At 46.9% G+C, this 16551-nt stretch overlaps 1 protein-coding gene across 3 annotated transcripts in view; it reads right to left on the bottom strand.

The window, feature by feature from the left end:
- septin12 (septin 12) overlaps positions 1-16551 on the bottom strand; it is a 41743-nt gene that overhangs the window by 13051 nt on the left and 12141 nt on the right. Inside the window, exon 2 of one of the 3 annotated variants that reach the window (XM_040190550.2) lies at positions 14962-16506. In XM_040190550.2, coding sequence (XP_040046484.2) covers positions 14962-16506 — 1545 coding nt within the window. Of the gene's footprint in view, positions 1-1468; positions 1815-4064; positions 4198-14961; positions 16507-16551 lie in introns of those variants that run through there. The other 2 variants (XM_040190551.2, XM_040190552.2) reach the window with 2 other exon arrangements.

Below are 16551 nucleotides of genomic sequence, written 5' to 3'. Positions count from 1 at the left end.
GAAGACAGGACAGGCGGTGCCGTTCCCTGGTGGTCTCCACCTGTGGGTGCACGGACAGCGACCGGGAGGCGGGGGCGGGTAGTACCAGCCAATCACACGTGGGTGCCGTCACCGTAAACCAATTGCATTAGTGCGGGCAAACTGTTCTCCTCTCTTTTGCTGTGAGTTATCATTTCAGCACGAACCAAGGCCACCCGACACCACCCGACACCACCCGACACCTCCAATCTACAGCAGAACCCGGTATACCAGAATTATTCTCTACAACCACCAGTGTCTGGACTCCCAGGGGGGGATATGCCTCATCCGGGCTCAGCATCCCGGCCACTGGTCCATCCTACGGCAGGATGGAGTCCAAGCCCCAAACAACCTTCACTATAAATATTCATGTCTCTTTATTATAAAGCATTGCTCAAATGTCAACAAGTCTCTCTGGATTGAATTCAGCATTGTTTCTGAATTCATCTCCGTCATCACTCATAGGCGTGAAGATCACGTGACTATTCACTGGCCATGCAGGTGCTGGTAGAAATGGGTCGGGCTTGATACTACAGACCTTCCTTCTAAAATCTACCTCTGTAAAGTCAAACACACACTTGGTTGGAGAGCGTTGAGCGCTGTATTCTGCAGTGGGGCTGGTGATTCCTTTCTCACATTTCTAGTCTGTGGTGTAGACTACAGTATACATCTTCAAAACAAAAGTTCGTATCAACGTAGTTCCTCTGTGAGTAGTTTGGTCTTTCATTGGTATTGACTTTAACGACAATATGAAATGTGATTCACTGCATCTGGAGGTCAAAAGGAATGTTGCCAATAATCCCTCATTGTAGAGGGAAATTGTGCTGCAGCTGTTAGTTTGTGGACAGTGACGGACATTTAATCATCACCTTGGTTTCTCTTCCTAAATGTGTGCTCTAACCAGAAGGATCTGATCACTGCTCTTTGATGCAGATGCATCACAATGGAAATAAGTACGATGTCAATCGACTTGTCGCCATGATGTGAAACCCTACTCGGCAATCAGATTCAGATTCTGAATTGTCCTTTAGATGTTATCACGAATGCTGCGGTCGGGACACATGAACTGGCTGCACCAGGTCATTATTATCTATGTTTGCAATAATCAGCTGGATCATTCTGCAGATGATGTACAGAAAATGGATCTGGTTAAAGTCTCTAGTACACAATAAATGAAAACCTCACCAAAGTGTCTGAAAATAACAGCAGCTGTGGCTGAAAGAAAGATCAAAATGTATACGTTTCAATATCAATGCACACCACTGGTCTTTTATGGTCCTGTGCCGCATGGAGTGGTACATGGTACGTGTCTGACTGAACAGCCGAGGCCTAACCTCCCTCCTACCCCCATCCTGACCGCCATAGTGGACCAGTCCTATCAGCTCTCATTGTTAGCCCGGGACACATGGACGGGGGGACGGGACACAAAGACATGAGGAAAACATCCTACCTTCTCATTCACAAAAGCCACTTGTAAGATTCCCTGGTTGTCAGTGACGGGATGCTTTCTCAACTCCTCTGTCTGCAAACTTGTGTCCACCACCGCCGTGCTGGTCCTGCACTCTGTGCCAGTATCTCCTTCCCTCCCTCTGGTCCCCCCCCCGATGGCAGAAGTGTGGAGAAAGAGAGAGGGCCAAGAAGAGCCAGAGAGACGGGGGGAGGCTGTTGGTGGCTAAAAGCAGCTCCAGGATCCATTCACATGCAAATGGCCCAAGAAGCTTGCACTAATCCCCGAGGGGAGAATGACTACGCCTCCCCACTCCTCCCCCTCCCCGTCACAACCATTTAGCCAGCCTGAGCTGAGCTGTCAGTCAGGGTGAGATGGAGGTGCAGGGCAGTGCCAAGTGGCTCTGGACCTAAAAGCAAAGTGCGCTTCCTTAAAGGGACATGTTTGAACTTTGCTTTCTGCTCTCCTTATTGTCTTCTATCCATCTCCACCTTTTCACCGTTACATTCTACACTGTCCAACATGTAGAAGTTGGTACTGAAATCTCAGTATCCAAATGTGGAGAAGACGCGGTTAGATGTATGTGGTTTGTGATGAACACCTGTTGTCCATGGTGGTTCTATCTGATGGGGGTCATTCATGCTGTTGTACTGCTACTGCCTTTATCATGAGTTACTCATTGCTGACATTGTCATTATTAGTCCACTACATTCACACCAGCTTTTATAAGACATTTTGAAATCATTATTCTGCTCACTAGTCTTTGATTATTTCTGTCCTATGCGTTGAACCGATTGTACCCCCGTTACGTTGGTGTACAAATGATCCTGGATACTCTTTCAGCAGATGGTACTTAAGAACATCATGCAAAAGGCCGATGTGACTCCCAGTGAGGTCTGTTTCCTTACTAATGGCCGGTTATCACCAGTGACCTCTTCACGGTTCACGCCTTTATTTCCACCATGGGCGCACTGCACACGGTCGGATCGCAGCGTGACATGGGGGTGGGGGGGCTTCTCCCCAACGTTCCCCGCCACAGCCTTGAAATGAACAGAGAGATTTGGTCTTTTGTTGACACGGTCAGTTCAACCTGTAATCAGTGTTTAAATGACCTCGAAATCCATCTACAGGAGCCAGGTGTAGTCAATGCGTCAGTCATCATCATAACTATCACATCCAGCCAAAGTTTAGTGTTTACAGATTCATTCAGAAATATGATATTCAGCAGGCAGTTTGTTCTGACTTTGCTTCCGGCTTGAAAAGTCTGAAACAGGAGGAAACTTCTCCAGGTGGAGAGAACCAGAGAAGGAGAAAGAAGAGTGACCCATCAGGGAAGAGGAATGGGGAAGTGTGACAGGAGCCACTGCTGAACTACGGAGGGCTCGAGTTCACACATCCGGTTTGCAAAGGATCTGTGGACTGTAAAACAAGAACATGTACTGAAGAACCATTGTACAGATATATATCATATATATATGACTGACTCTGACTGGTCACCTTCCTTCTCACTGCACACGTCACTTTTGTCACTTCGCTGGTGCACTTTATTTTTTAATTTTTTAATATTTTTTAACTTTAACTTGTATTCCTTTATTTTTAAACTAACCCATAGCATTATATTTATTTAATTCCTCGTGCACTGTTGTCTTGTCGTCCATTGTCGAACAGTCTGCTGTTACGCACCAACGCCAAGTCACATTCCCTGTATGTCTGACAGGTTATGGTGACAAATGTTCCTGATATGTCCTTGTGTTCACAGAAGGACCAGCCACACGGCACGTGTTCACAGAGGTGCCCTCCTTGCTTCATCTTATTCAACTTTCCAGCTGTGCCGTTACGGTAAAATATTATTTGTATTTTGTCCACAATCCCTCATTGTTAGAAGATGCCGACGCTGACTAATCCTAACAAGTATTGGATACACACGTCAAACACGTCGGTGAGCTGCAGCGCCGCACACATGATTTGACCTTTGTTCTTATGGTTGATCCCTTGTGCTGTCTTAGTAACCCACTTTCATCCGTAAAGCACTTTGACTGACACCAACTGTACGTAAGGCGCTATCCAAATAATAAAAACCACCGGGCCCGTTCGGGGAACCACTAACTATAAACTACATTTATTTGAAAGGAACCAAAATGTGTATTTGTAAAGTGTGTAGTAGACAATAGGCAATCATTTGCAGCATTGAACATGATGATGATGAAGTGCTGTCACAGTACCACGTGCTGCGGAACTGATCAACACACATGAATGATTGGTTTTTCATGCAACATCAGACATAAAACGCTTAGTAACCACCTCAAAAAGAAGAAATACCAGCCAGACGGATAAAACACAAGTACTACGGCAACACCAAGGATGAAGTCCATGGCTTCAGTGTGACGATCCTCGTACTTCCTGAAACCCACATAAACAAGTTCCCCACATGTCAAGTGGAAACCGGGGCACCCTTTGACCACAGAGCGACCAGAGCCCTCAGACAAACCGCGAGAGGGGTGTCACAACGGGGCTCCGGTACCACCGCCCCCCCGGCAACGGGCCCCTCATAATACCTGTCTGAAGGTGTGAAAACACAAAGGAGAGAGCTGTTCTTTACCTGATGTGGAGACACAGCAGTCAGCAGTGACACACATATACAACGGAGCAGGATGTCATATCAGCGCCTGTGTGTGCAGAGGGGCGTGGTGTGCGCGTGTGTGTGTGTGTGTGTGTGTGTGTCAGAGATTGATGCACTTCCTGGCCTGTGGGGGAAACGGTTTCCTGGTGAGATCTTCTGCTGACTCAAAAACACGTACTGCAACAACCTTGTCTCACCGAAATAAGCATGTATAAAGGTATTTGAATGCAAAAAAAATGGCAGATAGACTCCTTTTCCACTAGTAGCTCTTTTATTTTTTCCCTCACGTGTCCCATTTCACAAAATCCCCCTGCAAAAGCAGGGGGCATTTAACTAAATTAACTAAATTCAACACAGTTTAAAGTAATAGATACAAAGCAAATGATCGGCTGAAGAAGTTACTATGAACAAGTTAACAAACAGTCCTCTATTTAGACCAGTATCCACGGCTTCACGGGAGTCCACATGGTGGATGGACCGTACTCCCATCACACACAGCACTTTGGCACTACATGTCATCATTCACACACAAGGTGCAACCTGCCAATCACAACCAGCATTCATTCAACCTTCCTGCACTGTGGACATAACCACAGGAGCACCTCGGGGTCAAGACTATTCTGGAGAAAAGTCTTAATAATAATCACTTATATTAAAAAATAATAATAATAATATATCTATCTACCCATCTAATGTATTAAAGTGATGTCACTTATCAGTTAGGTCTGAAACGAACGGCACATTTCATCTCACATCTGGGGTGTGACAATCATAGATACACAAATCCAAAGGATACCTAGCAAATAGGGAATGTCACATTGAAGAAAGTCATTTCTAATTCCAACTGCTGGAGCCTCATTCTGCCTCAAATCTTTCTATTGTGGGGATTTTGAATTCCATTTCTTCCACTGTTGATAGACAGGGTCTGTAAGCAATGTAAGAATCGCAAACCACTGTAAGCCTGTGGGAGAAGATACAAAACCACAAAAGATACAACTACAAAACCCCCAAACTAAGACTAATATATACTAATAACTAAAGACTATGATTTAACTTAAGGTTTAGCTTGTTTTCCATCTCAACCTATATCTACTGGAGTGGAACAAGCAAAGGAAATTATTCATCTTTTCTGCCTGATCCGTCTTTGTCTGACATGGAAAGAAAGCCCATGAATGGATGGGAGCTCAATGATGGATGTAAGCAGTCCTGTGTTGGACCTGCTGCTCCTTGGTCTTCTAATGGGTGCTAAGGATGTAGCGACTGAGCTAACTGCACACTGACCCTGACAGACTTCATTGATCTGTTAAGCACAGTGAGCGCTGTCAATGCTGAGGTGTTTATCGGTGGCTCTCTTCCACCTGTCGGAGGAGAAGATGAAAGATTCAGCAGGCGGTTTGCACTCAACGAATGGCTGTCAACTGCATGTACTGACAATTCAGTACTTTTTTTGAACAAAGTCTACCTTTTCTGGGAGACTTCGGATTAGGGAAGATGGAGTTTGGACTTTTTACCAGGGCTGTCAACATTAACGCGTTAACCTAGGCGATTAATATGGACGTGATTAATGCAATAAAATATTTTACGCAAATTTGTTTACTTCCGGTCTTCTGGAAGTAAACAAATTTGACCCCGGAAACGAAACCGCCGCTATCTTCAGTCAGTTACACTGGAGAGAACAAGACGGTAGCTAAAGATGGAGAGAGCTTTTTTGCATTGGAAGTGAAACAAACAGAGGCGCGACATACTGTGGAGAACTGTGTAGAGGAATTCAAAATCATCGGGGACCGGCACTAGCCCCCAAGTTTCTCCTCACCCTCCGAGAGGGGGAGTCTCTAGGGAGCAAGTAGGAGGAGCACCTAGCCTCCCCAGTCTCTGATCATTTCTGTGTATTTTTTGAGAGTTGTGACTAATCTAAACAAAAGTTAACCTCGGAAGTTCTCCTTCACACCAGCCCTCTGGCATCTCAGTCAATGAGCTTATAGACAGCTTCCATTTCAAAGTTAAGGATGTTATTGATGCCATTGTACGCACTCCGGAGAAGAAGTGTTGAGCGCAGGTGGCGAAAAATAAATCTCCAGGTCCATTGTGACATCCATCAAATAAAATTTAGAACTGTAACTGAACTGTAGTGTAAGGCAGTCTTTCTTCTCATGTGGTGTTCTCCAAGGTTCAACTCTGGGGCCTCTTATGTTCTCTAATATGACTGTACGTATGATAGAGGGAAGATAAACTTTGGTGTTAGCTTTTTGCTTCGATAAAAAATATGTACATGTGCAAATGTTCTGAACTAATTTGCATATCCTATTTACTATATTTACTTCCAACTTGTTGAAGTTGTGTATGGAGTATTTTCAAACATATTGGTGCATAATGTAGCCAAGACTAACATTTCGAACAGGGTGAAGCTTTCATAAATCTGTTTGTGGTGAGTACACAATAGTTCTGTTGATGTGGGGGACAACTCGTCCTCCCAACAGTTAAACACAATGGATTGTTATTAAGGCCGTGGACGAACAATTGACTGTCAGCGCTCAGATTCTTTTGGTCATGTTGAGAACCACAAACCAAGCATGACATTTCAGTCTAGTTATGATTCAGATCTCAATCTGAACAAACATATGAAGACAGTTACAAAACCAGCCTACTATCAGAACATATCAAGGATTAGAGGACTTAAGTCTCAAGACGATTTGGAAAAACTTGTCCATGAATTCACCTTCAGTAGACAGGACTATTGACTATTTCGTCCTGGTTTATAAACCACTGAATGGTTTAGGGCCAAATAGATGTCTGACCTGCTTCTACCTCATGAACCAGCCTGTTCCCATAGGCAGAACCAAACATGGAGAAGCAGCTTCAGTTCTTTGGCATGCATTGCCATGCATTGTAAAACGCAAACGACAGCAGAACCTAAACGGTTGTAATATCATGTCAATGTACCTCTTACAACACTGTGAAAATAAGAGATTATTATTGATCCTATCTGCACCGTATTATCAGTCTCCTTCTTAAATCAGCTCACACAACAAACACCGGCGCTCCTCTCGCCGACTCCCCGGTGACTCCTGGCAACAGGTCACATGACACAAGAACAAACAGGACGTGTTGAATTTAAAGCAGAGAGCGAATTTGTGGAAACCAGGTGACTCACTGCAGTGTCAGCTTTCACACAAGTCGAAGTTTGCTCGATGTTAACTAACGGGACCCAGAATGGAGCTTACGGTTAGTTTAAAGCAGCTGAAACCATCATCCACTGTCAGCATGCATGACTGAGGTGATAAGAGGTGAAAAGCATCCAAAGCGCCTGTGGTCATTCAGGGTTACAGCTGGTAGTCCTGTGGCTGGCAGGCCTACGGGACGTGACGCTGGAGTAAACAAGGACGCAGTGCTGCCTCCCAGTGGTGAAAACTAAAACTACACGTCCACCACTACCTTCTAGATCTATGTATAAATACATATATGTATACATGTATATTAGGGCTGGGCATGTTAACGTGTGATGAATGCATTAATGCAGCCTGACGTACTGAAGTACCACGTAAAGCGTCACACAAACAAGCAGTGGGTTTGTGGACAAACAAACAAAGCGTTCTTAGAACCACATGTATACATATATACATGGGAGGCTCATACATATATACAGTATGCATAGGCTACATATAAAGTGTATATATATATATACACATGAATGCATATACACACACATTACAGGTCCTTTAGCTGACTTACATTACATGTTTAACTCATGGTTTTACATTTTGCCCGGGAGCAATTAGGGGTTAGGTGTCTTGCTCAGGGACACCTTGACTTGGGACATGGAGCAGCCAGGACTCGAACCAGCGCTCCCTCTCTACCTCTGTGCCACGACAACCCGACACACACACACACACGTTATTATGGTATCTGAGACTCCTCCACGCTCCACTGCACGGGCCGCAAAAAGCAAAAAGCCACGAGAGTAAGTAAGTTTTTAAAGCAACTTTATATTCTTATATATATATTTACAGCGTTACACTACTTGTAGCGTCTCTAATGAAGACACATTGCCGTATGTTTTCCCATCAAAATGAATCAACCTTCTGTGTTTATGAAGCAAAGGGTTGGGCAGCACCACTAGGTTCTTGTTTTATGTCTGCAAATGATCAGGTGCAGGAGCACAGAGAGCGGCTGGGGGGCCGGGGGGGTCAGCAGATACAGAGCAGCACGCCCACATGCAGCTGTAACAAACACAGACCACAACACAAAGGTCTGTTGGGTAGGGAGGACTAGCATCTATTTTCTTATCTAATTCTCCGTTATTTTGTTCACACGGTGTGTATGTGTGTGTGTGTGTGCGCGCGCACAAATGCACATCCCAGAGTGACTTGAACCTAAATAAAACTGTCCCCGCTCTCTATTTACCAACATGTAAAACCCTAACCCTAACCCCTAACCCTAACCCAAACACACATAACAAACAAGGGACCAAGACGAGGAAATCTAGTGCTAAAAACTTGCTTTCGTTCCTTTTGTCCAATTTGTTCCCTAACGTTACTGTAAGAAACTGTATTTACACACCAATCCATATATAATACAACTATATATATATATATATTATACAGTATATATTGTACCAGGACTCTTATTGTCCACACCACTGTCCTGCAGACATTTCACATTAAAAGCCCCGTGTTAACTAAATGGATTCCGTCCACATGAGCGGCTAGAGGGCCTTTGGAAAACATGCAGCATGCTTCAAATCCTTCAGAGAAATGGGCCAAGTGTCCCCCAGACCGCTTAGCTGCTGCTCCCCTTGTTGTCACACAGACTTTTGGCAATATGCATGTTTTTTAAATTAATTTCTTGTTTTTTTTTACTCTCTATATTTGCACTTGTTTATCTTGCAATGGCTGCACAGCTTTTCCCCCATGAACATCTGGTGCTCAGTGCACACTTTTCATAGAGCTGGACCAGTGGACAGGGACCCAAACAGGTCCACATCAGAGGAGCGGAGCCGAGGGGTCCTGACATTAGGGGTCCCTAATGTGAAGCCCTGGGTCCCAGGCCTGCTTCCTCCTCCACACCGGGTGGCTTCCACGGCTAAGCTAGCAGTGCTAACACTGCAAAGCGCATAGCGCTAACAGGAGGTCACGCTGGCACACACAGCAGTCAGCGGTAGCCCCAATATGAGCGCATGGCAGGGTCACGTGCACTAGCATCCACCCTCACAGGCTCCAACATGCACTCACAGACCCTCAGCCAGTAAAAGACACACACACACACACACAGGGAGACAGACGTCTTCCTCTGGTCTCAGTAAACCTTTAGACAGAATAGCTGAGAGGTGACATAATAAAAGCTGTGGATGCCACTTTGTACTGTAAGTTGAGCCGTTATTACACCACAGTCTGTTAAAGATGAGTCAGGCTCACAGTGCTCAAGCTTTACAGTTTCCTGTTGATCCAAAGGTAGGTGAGCACACACACACACACACACACACACACACACACACACACACACACACACACACACACACACACAGTGTAGGCCTCCAGAATGTCCTCAAGCCGCCATTAGGAAGTAGGCTCCTATAGTTTCAGTTGGCCTCTATGTGTCATCTAAGACTGTGGAGAAAGTTATGTTGTGTAAAGGTTGGTGTCCTGTGAAATAGTCTTTGTCTCAGATTACGGATATTTGATTGGCTGAGTCACATCTAAGGACATCGTTTCCTGTAAAGGGCTCCATCACAACGAATATTATATAATATTATTATATTATATAGAACCATGGAAAGGATCATTCAAAGTCCCAATTCCATCATAAATTCATCCTTTATGGCGCGTTTCCACCGAGCGGTACGGGTCGGGTCTGTACGGGTCGGGTCTGTTAACCATGATTTGGCGAGCGTTTCCACCGCCAACAGTACCCTTACTTGATAGGCGTGGTGTATTCCAGAAAGTAGTGATGGGCGTGGTATGTGACGGAAAAGTAGATTGACGTCATTCGATCGCACGAAAACTGAAAGCTAACCGCAAACAGCAATGGAGGACGTACAGCCGATCCTGTTCCTGCTTCTCCATATGTGGCTGTTTGTCACAAGGAGACGACAATCTTGTGTTGTCTTTCCCCTTGTGGCACGTGCAAATGACGACACTCTTTCAACCAATCAACGTTCTGCAGTGAGTCTAGCTCCGCCCTTTAGTACCAAACAACTGTGCCAGGTACCCCAACGGAAGGGAACCCAAAAAGTGGTACGGTACGGTTCGGATGTTTGGTACCATTCTCAACTTTTGGCAGTGGAGACACAAATAAAAGGGTACCAACCCGACCCGTACCGTACCGCTCGGTGGCCATTAGACTGACGAGAGATTAATACAAATTAAAAAGCGAACCCCCGCTTGTTCTACTCCAACAGGATGCAACAGATCAAAAACAAATCCATCTTTTCTTCGCCCATACAGTATAGCTCACGCTGTGTGGGGACTGGGATGGTTATTATACAGATAATACAATAGATGGGCTCCCTCACAGCTGCCTGAGTCAGTACCGGGGCCAGATGTTAGCATCAGTGCTGACGGCTCCACACTGAGCATGTTGTCACAGATGCTGAAATATTGGGATCTGATGAAAGATTATTCCCTCTTGAGATGACAGATCAGTCACAGGACTGAAGGACGACCATTCAAAAGGTTACTAGGATGACTCAAAAGCGTCAATCATCATCATCATCGATTCCATCATCTCCCTAAACTACTGTACAAACCATCAATGGGAATATCATATAAATAATGTTCAGCTGTAAACATCCAGCCTGCTGAGCACAGGCCTCCTCCACTCATCCTTCCTGGTTCCCCACAGTACCTCTGACCCGTACCAAGGGGCCTGCTTTGGTCTACAGTGTGTGTGTGTGTGTCTGGGGGGGAGGGGGGTAATCTTATTTGGTGTAGGAAACACATTTCAGGGCCTTGAACCAAACAACTGGACAGGAAGTGAGGCTCCAATCTGAACTGAAGGGAAGGAAAAAATAGGCAGCAGAGAGGAGGTTCCCTGACCATCTATTTGCAGGTCCCAGATCAGCCAACCAGCCATGGAGCCACGAGGTGGACACCTCAAAGAAGGTTGGTGGTTTCTCCGTTCAACAGATGTCCATCAGTGCTGGTAGGCAGCGTGTTGACGGACAGCGGAGGACGTCCATTCACTTGGTCTCCCTCTTTCACTGACGTAGACTCCAACCAATGAGCCGGGCTTTTCAAATCCAGTAAGATCCACTTTCCTCATCGCCATGACAACGGACTGTCATTTCAAATCCAAGTGAATAAGACATTCAGCGTGGTTACATGGATTCCAATAACTGGCTTAGTCGGACTGAAATCGAATGATCCGTTTCATGTAAACACCTTTGTCTGACTATGTGCGGTCCGACTACGATCCGACTAACACGCCTGGATAACTCGATCCGATCCAGTTGATAGTGCGACTATTGCGGCATGTAACTGTGAATCGGATGAGGAACTGGACTTTGCGTCTTTGCGAATGCTTGAGATCCCGACGGCGTCTTCTCTCCGTTATCAAATCAGCCAATAGCGCCATTTGCATTCGCTGTACTCTTATTAACATCACGCACAGACAGTAGAGATGTAGCTTCACCTTGCTCTCCGTTCGCCATCTTTCTCGTAATGTTGATGTTGTTGTTGTTGGTTGTTGTTGGTAGTGGTGAAGAGGTCAAGCGGAAATGGCTGTATCACAACTAGTTGTAATGAAAACAGCGCCACCTATCGTATCGGATATGACATGCTTTCGGCCAATGATTCCATTTATTCACTGCCATGTATATTGGGATAATAGCAGTTTCCCCGAAAGATAGCATAGTCCGACTAAGCAAGGATTCCAATTATACCATCATGTAAACACACTGAGTGATGTGGTGTGAGACATTACGTCCATAGTAGACATACTGGTGTTAGGACATACTTGAGTCGGTTTATTCTCGGTTAATTAAGGCTCTGGTCTGGTTCTCTTCTCATGCTGGTAAACGCTCCATGGATAACTTTCAAATAATAACTGAATAACAAAGCTGTTGTGTCCCTCTGCCCGTCTCTACTGCTGGTCGTTATCCAACTCCAGCGAGGGCACTAACTATCAGTAGCATGACGTGAGAAGTACGGAGCATGTGATTAGTCGTTTCCTGGGCGCCGGATGGCGTTCAAGTGCAGTGGGTCCGGAGACAGACCCTGGCCCCCTAAAGACTACTGCTACAGGATACACATACTAACTACTTCCTGTTGCACAGAAAGCATGATAACAGGTCGACCGGCAAAGACAAAATATAGGGATCACTCCAGAGACGGAGATGGGACTCCTAGCCACTAAAAATAAGGATGCAGAAGGTGGGGGGGGTCAAATGATACATCATCATTGGCAAAAGCATTAGGAGAGACAAGGCTTCAGAGGAGACAAGGAGAGAGGGAGAGGAGGCTATAGAGGAGACAAGGAGAGAGGGAGAGGAGGCTATAGAGGAGACATGGAGAGAGAGAGGAGGCTATAGAGGAGACATGGAGAGAGAGAGGAGGCTATAGAGGAGACATGGAGAGAGAGAGGAGGCTATAGAGGAGACAAGGAGAGAGATTGCTTCATAGGAGACGAGGAGGGAGGGAGGGAGAGGAGGCTATAGAGGAGACAAGGAGAGAGGGAGAGGAGGCTATAGAGGAGACAAGGAGAGAGGGAGAGGAGGCTATAGAGGAGACATGGAGAGAGAGAGGAGGCTATAGAGGAGACATAGAGAGAGAGAGGAGGCTATAGAGGAGACATGGAGAGAGAGAGGAGGCTATAGAGGAGACAAGGAGAGAGATTGCTTCATAGGAGATGAGGAGGGAGGGAGGGAGAGGAGGCTATAGAGGAGACAAGGAGAGAGGGAGAGGAGGCTATAGAGGAGACAAGGAGAGAGGGAGAGGAGGCTATAGAGGAGACAAGGAGAGAGGGAGAGGAGGCTATAGAGGAGACATGGAGAGAGAGAGGAGGCTATAGAGGAGACATGGAGAGAGAGAGGAGGCTATAGAGGAGACAAGGAGAGGGAGAGGAGGCTATAGAGGAGACATGGAGAGAGAGAGGAGGCTATAGAGGAGACAAGGAGAGAGATTGCTTCATAGGAGACGAGGAGGGAGGGAGGGAGAGGAGGCTATAGAGGAGACAAGGAGAGAGGGAGAGGAGGCTATAGAGGAGACAAGGAGAGAGGGAGAGGAGGCTATAGAGGAGACAAGGAGAGGGAGAGGAGGCTATAGAGGAGACATGGAGAGAGAGAGGAGGCTATAGAGGAGACAAGGAGAGAGATTGCTTCATAGGAGACGAGGAGGGAGGGAGAGGAGGCTATAGAGGAGACAAGGAGAGAGGGAGAGGAGGCTATAGAGGAGACAAGGAGAGGGAGAGGAGGCTATAGAGGAGACGAGGAGAGAGATTGCTTCAGAGGAGACGAGGAGAGAGGAGGCTGAAGACAAGTTGACTATCCTGGAAACTTTGCTTGACATTCATGCAACATAAATATAAGCATCGAGACAGAGAGGATAAAAGGAGGAGAGGGAAACAGGATGAGGGCTTAGACATCTGCTGGGGAGGAATTCATTCCCTAAATCACTGTCATTAAGGCTTGAATCAGAGACAGACACGGACGGGGTGGAGGGGGGGGGACAAGCCAGGACATGATGGCTGTAGACAGAGGAGGTCAGAGAAGAAGGTAGATTGCAACAGAATGAGTTGTATTTATCATGGTGGCCGATGGACTGTTTTACACTACTTCCTTTACTGTCTGAGTGTACTTTTCCTCTCTGTATCTCGGAGTGCAGAGAAAGGGGGGGTGGAGGGGTCTGGGAACCCCCACCCCAAAGCTTTTTATGGGAAACCGAGGCTCTGAGTAAAGCCCCGTGAAGAGCAAAACAATCATTTCCTGTGAACGGCCATTACTGCACAGGAGCCTGCACTTACAGCAGGGAGGGTCACATGTTGTTGCTATTGAGTCCCAGGGTGGATGTCGCCTCTGAATGAGCCCTCCACCCAAGCAGAGTATGCTACGAATGCATGCAAGCCGTCCAAATATAAGCATCCTATATATCTCTGAATGCATATAAAAGGCCCCATTTCTTGAGAGCAGCAGACGTTCTCTACAAATAGACTCTACTATTCTCCACTGGGGGTAAAGGAGGCGAGGGGGGAATCCCAGCAGGTGCCTTAAAACAGATGTCTCCTGTTTGTTAAAGCGCTCACACGCCAGTTTGTCAATGTGCACGGGACGAGATTCCTGTGTAAGCATCCAGGCGCCTCCTCACTCTTCATCACAGTGGGATTGGAACAAGGCCGGATACCACATGCATCCATGTGGTATCCACGTTCAAAGTCTGATTATATCTGAATGATTAAATCCCCTTTTTACGCTTGGTCCTTAATCCCAAACCAACGCAATAGTCTGCTGTGTTCACTGTTTCTGGTCTGACATATGATGCTGATGTCCCAGCTCCGGCTCACTGGGGCCACACAAACAACAATACCAATGTGTAACAGCAGCTTTGACTTTGTTATTAGAGGAAGCAGCCGAAGGCCACCTGGGAGGAGGCAGACTGAAAATAGCTTGTTCCAAAAGTCAGAGCTAAACTACACACAATTTACCACATTGCACATTGTCTCACTCTATTGTGGCTGACATGTTGGCAGCTTGTAGGGAAGGAATCAGTGTTCAATACGTGTGCTTGTCTTTTCATGTTGGTGGTCGTAGGAAAGGTAGAATACAACATGCAAGCACACAGCTAAACAACCTCATCTTATTTTATTGTTTTGATATTTAGCCACCGAGGACAAACACCTGTTTATGGCTATAAATGATGGTACAATTCCAGCACTTAAAACATCTTACCTTGAGGTTTCCTCCCTTCTTTGAGGATGGTTACAGCTGGACAACCAACTTCAGATGACAACCCACCATTGCTTTGAACTGTTGGGGCTTGGGTCAATGCTGCTGGGGTGGTATCAGTAACAGCATGCTGGGAGAAGGAAGCGATCCTCTGTAAGATTGAGCCTACGCTATCTCTGCCATCGCCTTGGCTATCCGCCACGGACCAAATGGCTCTGGGGCTGAAGGGGCTGGAAGGAGGCAGGAAGGGGACCACCTCAGCAACTTTGGGCCCTGAGAGACTCTTCTGCTGGGGGCTCTCAGCAGGAGAAAGGGGCCCTTGGGAGCAGATCTCTGAGGAAGGGATTGATCCCTCTAATTGCGGTACAGAACGTGGGGAGACAGGGAAAAAAGGATGGTGGAGGGAGAGGGGAGGGGTGTCAGAAGCACCATCCAGACTGCTCAGAGAGGCTGAAGGGCTGGTCGAGGCGGATGGTGAACTGGTGTGGTGCTGAAGGCCTCCTGTACTCCTTGGGGGAGGCTTGGGGGTGTTGGGGCTTAGGAATCCTCCTTGAGTCTTGGTGGGAGAAGTGGTTGTGGTGCTGCTTACCAAGCTGTCCAGATCTAAGGGAAACTTGTTGAGACGCGAAGGCTCTTTGGTCTTCGGCTGGGGAGTCTTCAGGACCCGGGTCTCTACTGGTTGGTAGTGTTTTTTGGAGCCACTGTATCCCTCCTCCCCAAAGCCACTGGCATTATTTAGACAACTATTCCAGTTAGCATTGGTATGCCCTAACCCCGGAGACATCCATCCTCCATTTTCAACGTTTTGCATGCCGACCATTCCTCCCCCTCCATCACAACTTTGGAGGTCTAGGCTGGTGATGGAGCCATGGTTTTCCCCGCGACGCTCTGGTACGCCCAGAATCATGCCTGGCCCCTGGTCCATCTCAGAGTGGAAAACACTTGAATGGTAGGAGAACTTCTTTAAGTGGGGGTTGTTTCCCAAGTTGGCACCCCCTTGTCTGGGTTGTTGTGGAACCTGGGGCTGTGTGCGGTGGTACTCCCCCCGAAGTGGAGGACTAAAATATGCCCCCAGCTTAGTAGAAGGTAGGGCACTCCCACCTCCCCCAGAGTACTCCAGGCTGGACGTGGAGCTGTGGAGGCTGTCGTTGTCACTGCCTGGCCCACACAAAATGGAGTAACCACTGGGGTTGGACCTGCTCTGGAAGGATGCTGCTCTGGATACTGCAGAGCCGTTGTTCTGACTGGCCGACTTGTTCATTGTCCCTCTGTTGAAGGATCGGCTGCTGATCACAGCTCGGGACTTGAGCACTGGGCTTGGAATGGAACCACCCCCGCGGTGGTGGGCTGGGGGGCCCAGGCTGCCGTTGTTGTTGTTATTGTAGGCTACTGAAGGGGAATGGCCACCCCCTCCCAGCTCCTCACTGCCTTTGTTGTGGTGGAGGAAGAAGTGGGCAGAAGAGGGGGAAACTGGGGTGGAGACAGCTGATGCTGTAGAGAAGGATGGTATGTCGTCAACATCTTCGATGTCAAAGGATCTCTTCAGAGCTGTATGATGGAAGAAAAAACACACGGGTTGTTACTGGAATGTCT

Source organism: Gasterosteus aculeatus, chromosome 11, assembly GCF_964276395.1.
Source record: "Gasterosteus aculeatus chromosome 11, fGasAcu3.hap1.1, whole genome shotgun sequence".
NCBI lineage: Eukaryota > Metazoa > Chordata > Actinopteri > Perciformes > Gasterosteidae > Gasterosteus > Gasterosteus aculeatus.
Note: the sequence above shows the minus strand (reverse complement) of the source record. Positions and strands in the feature narration are given on the sequence as shown.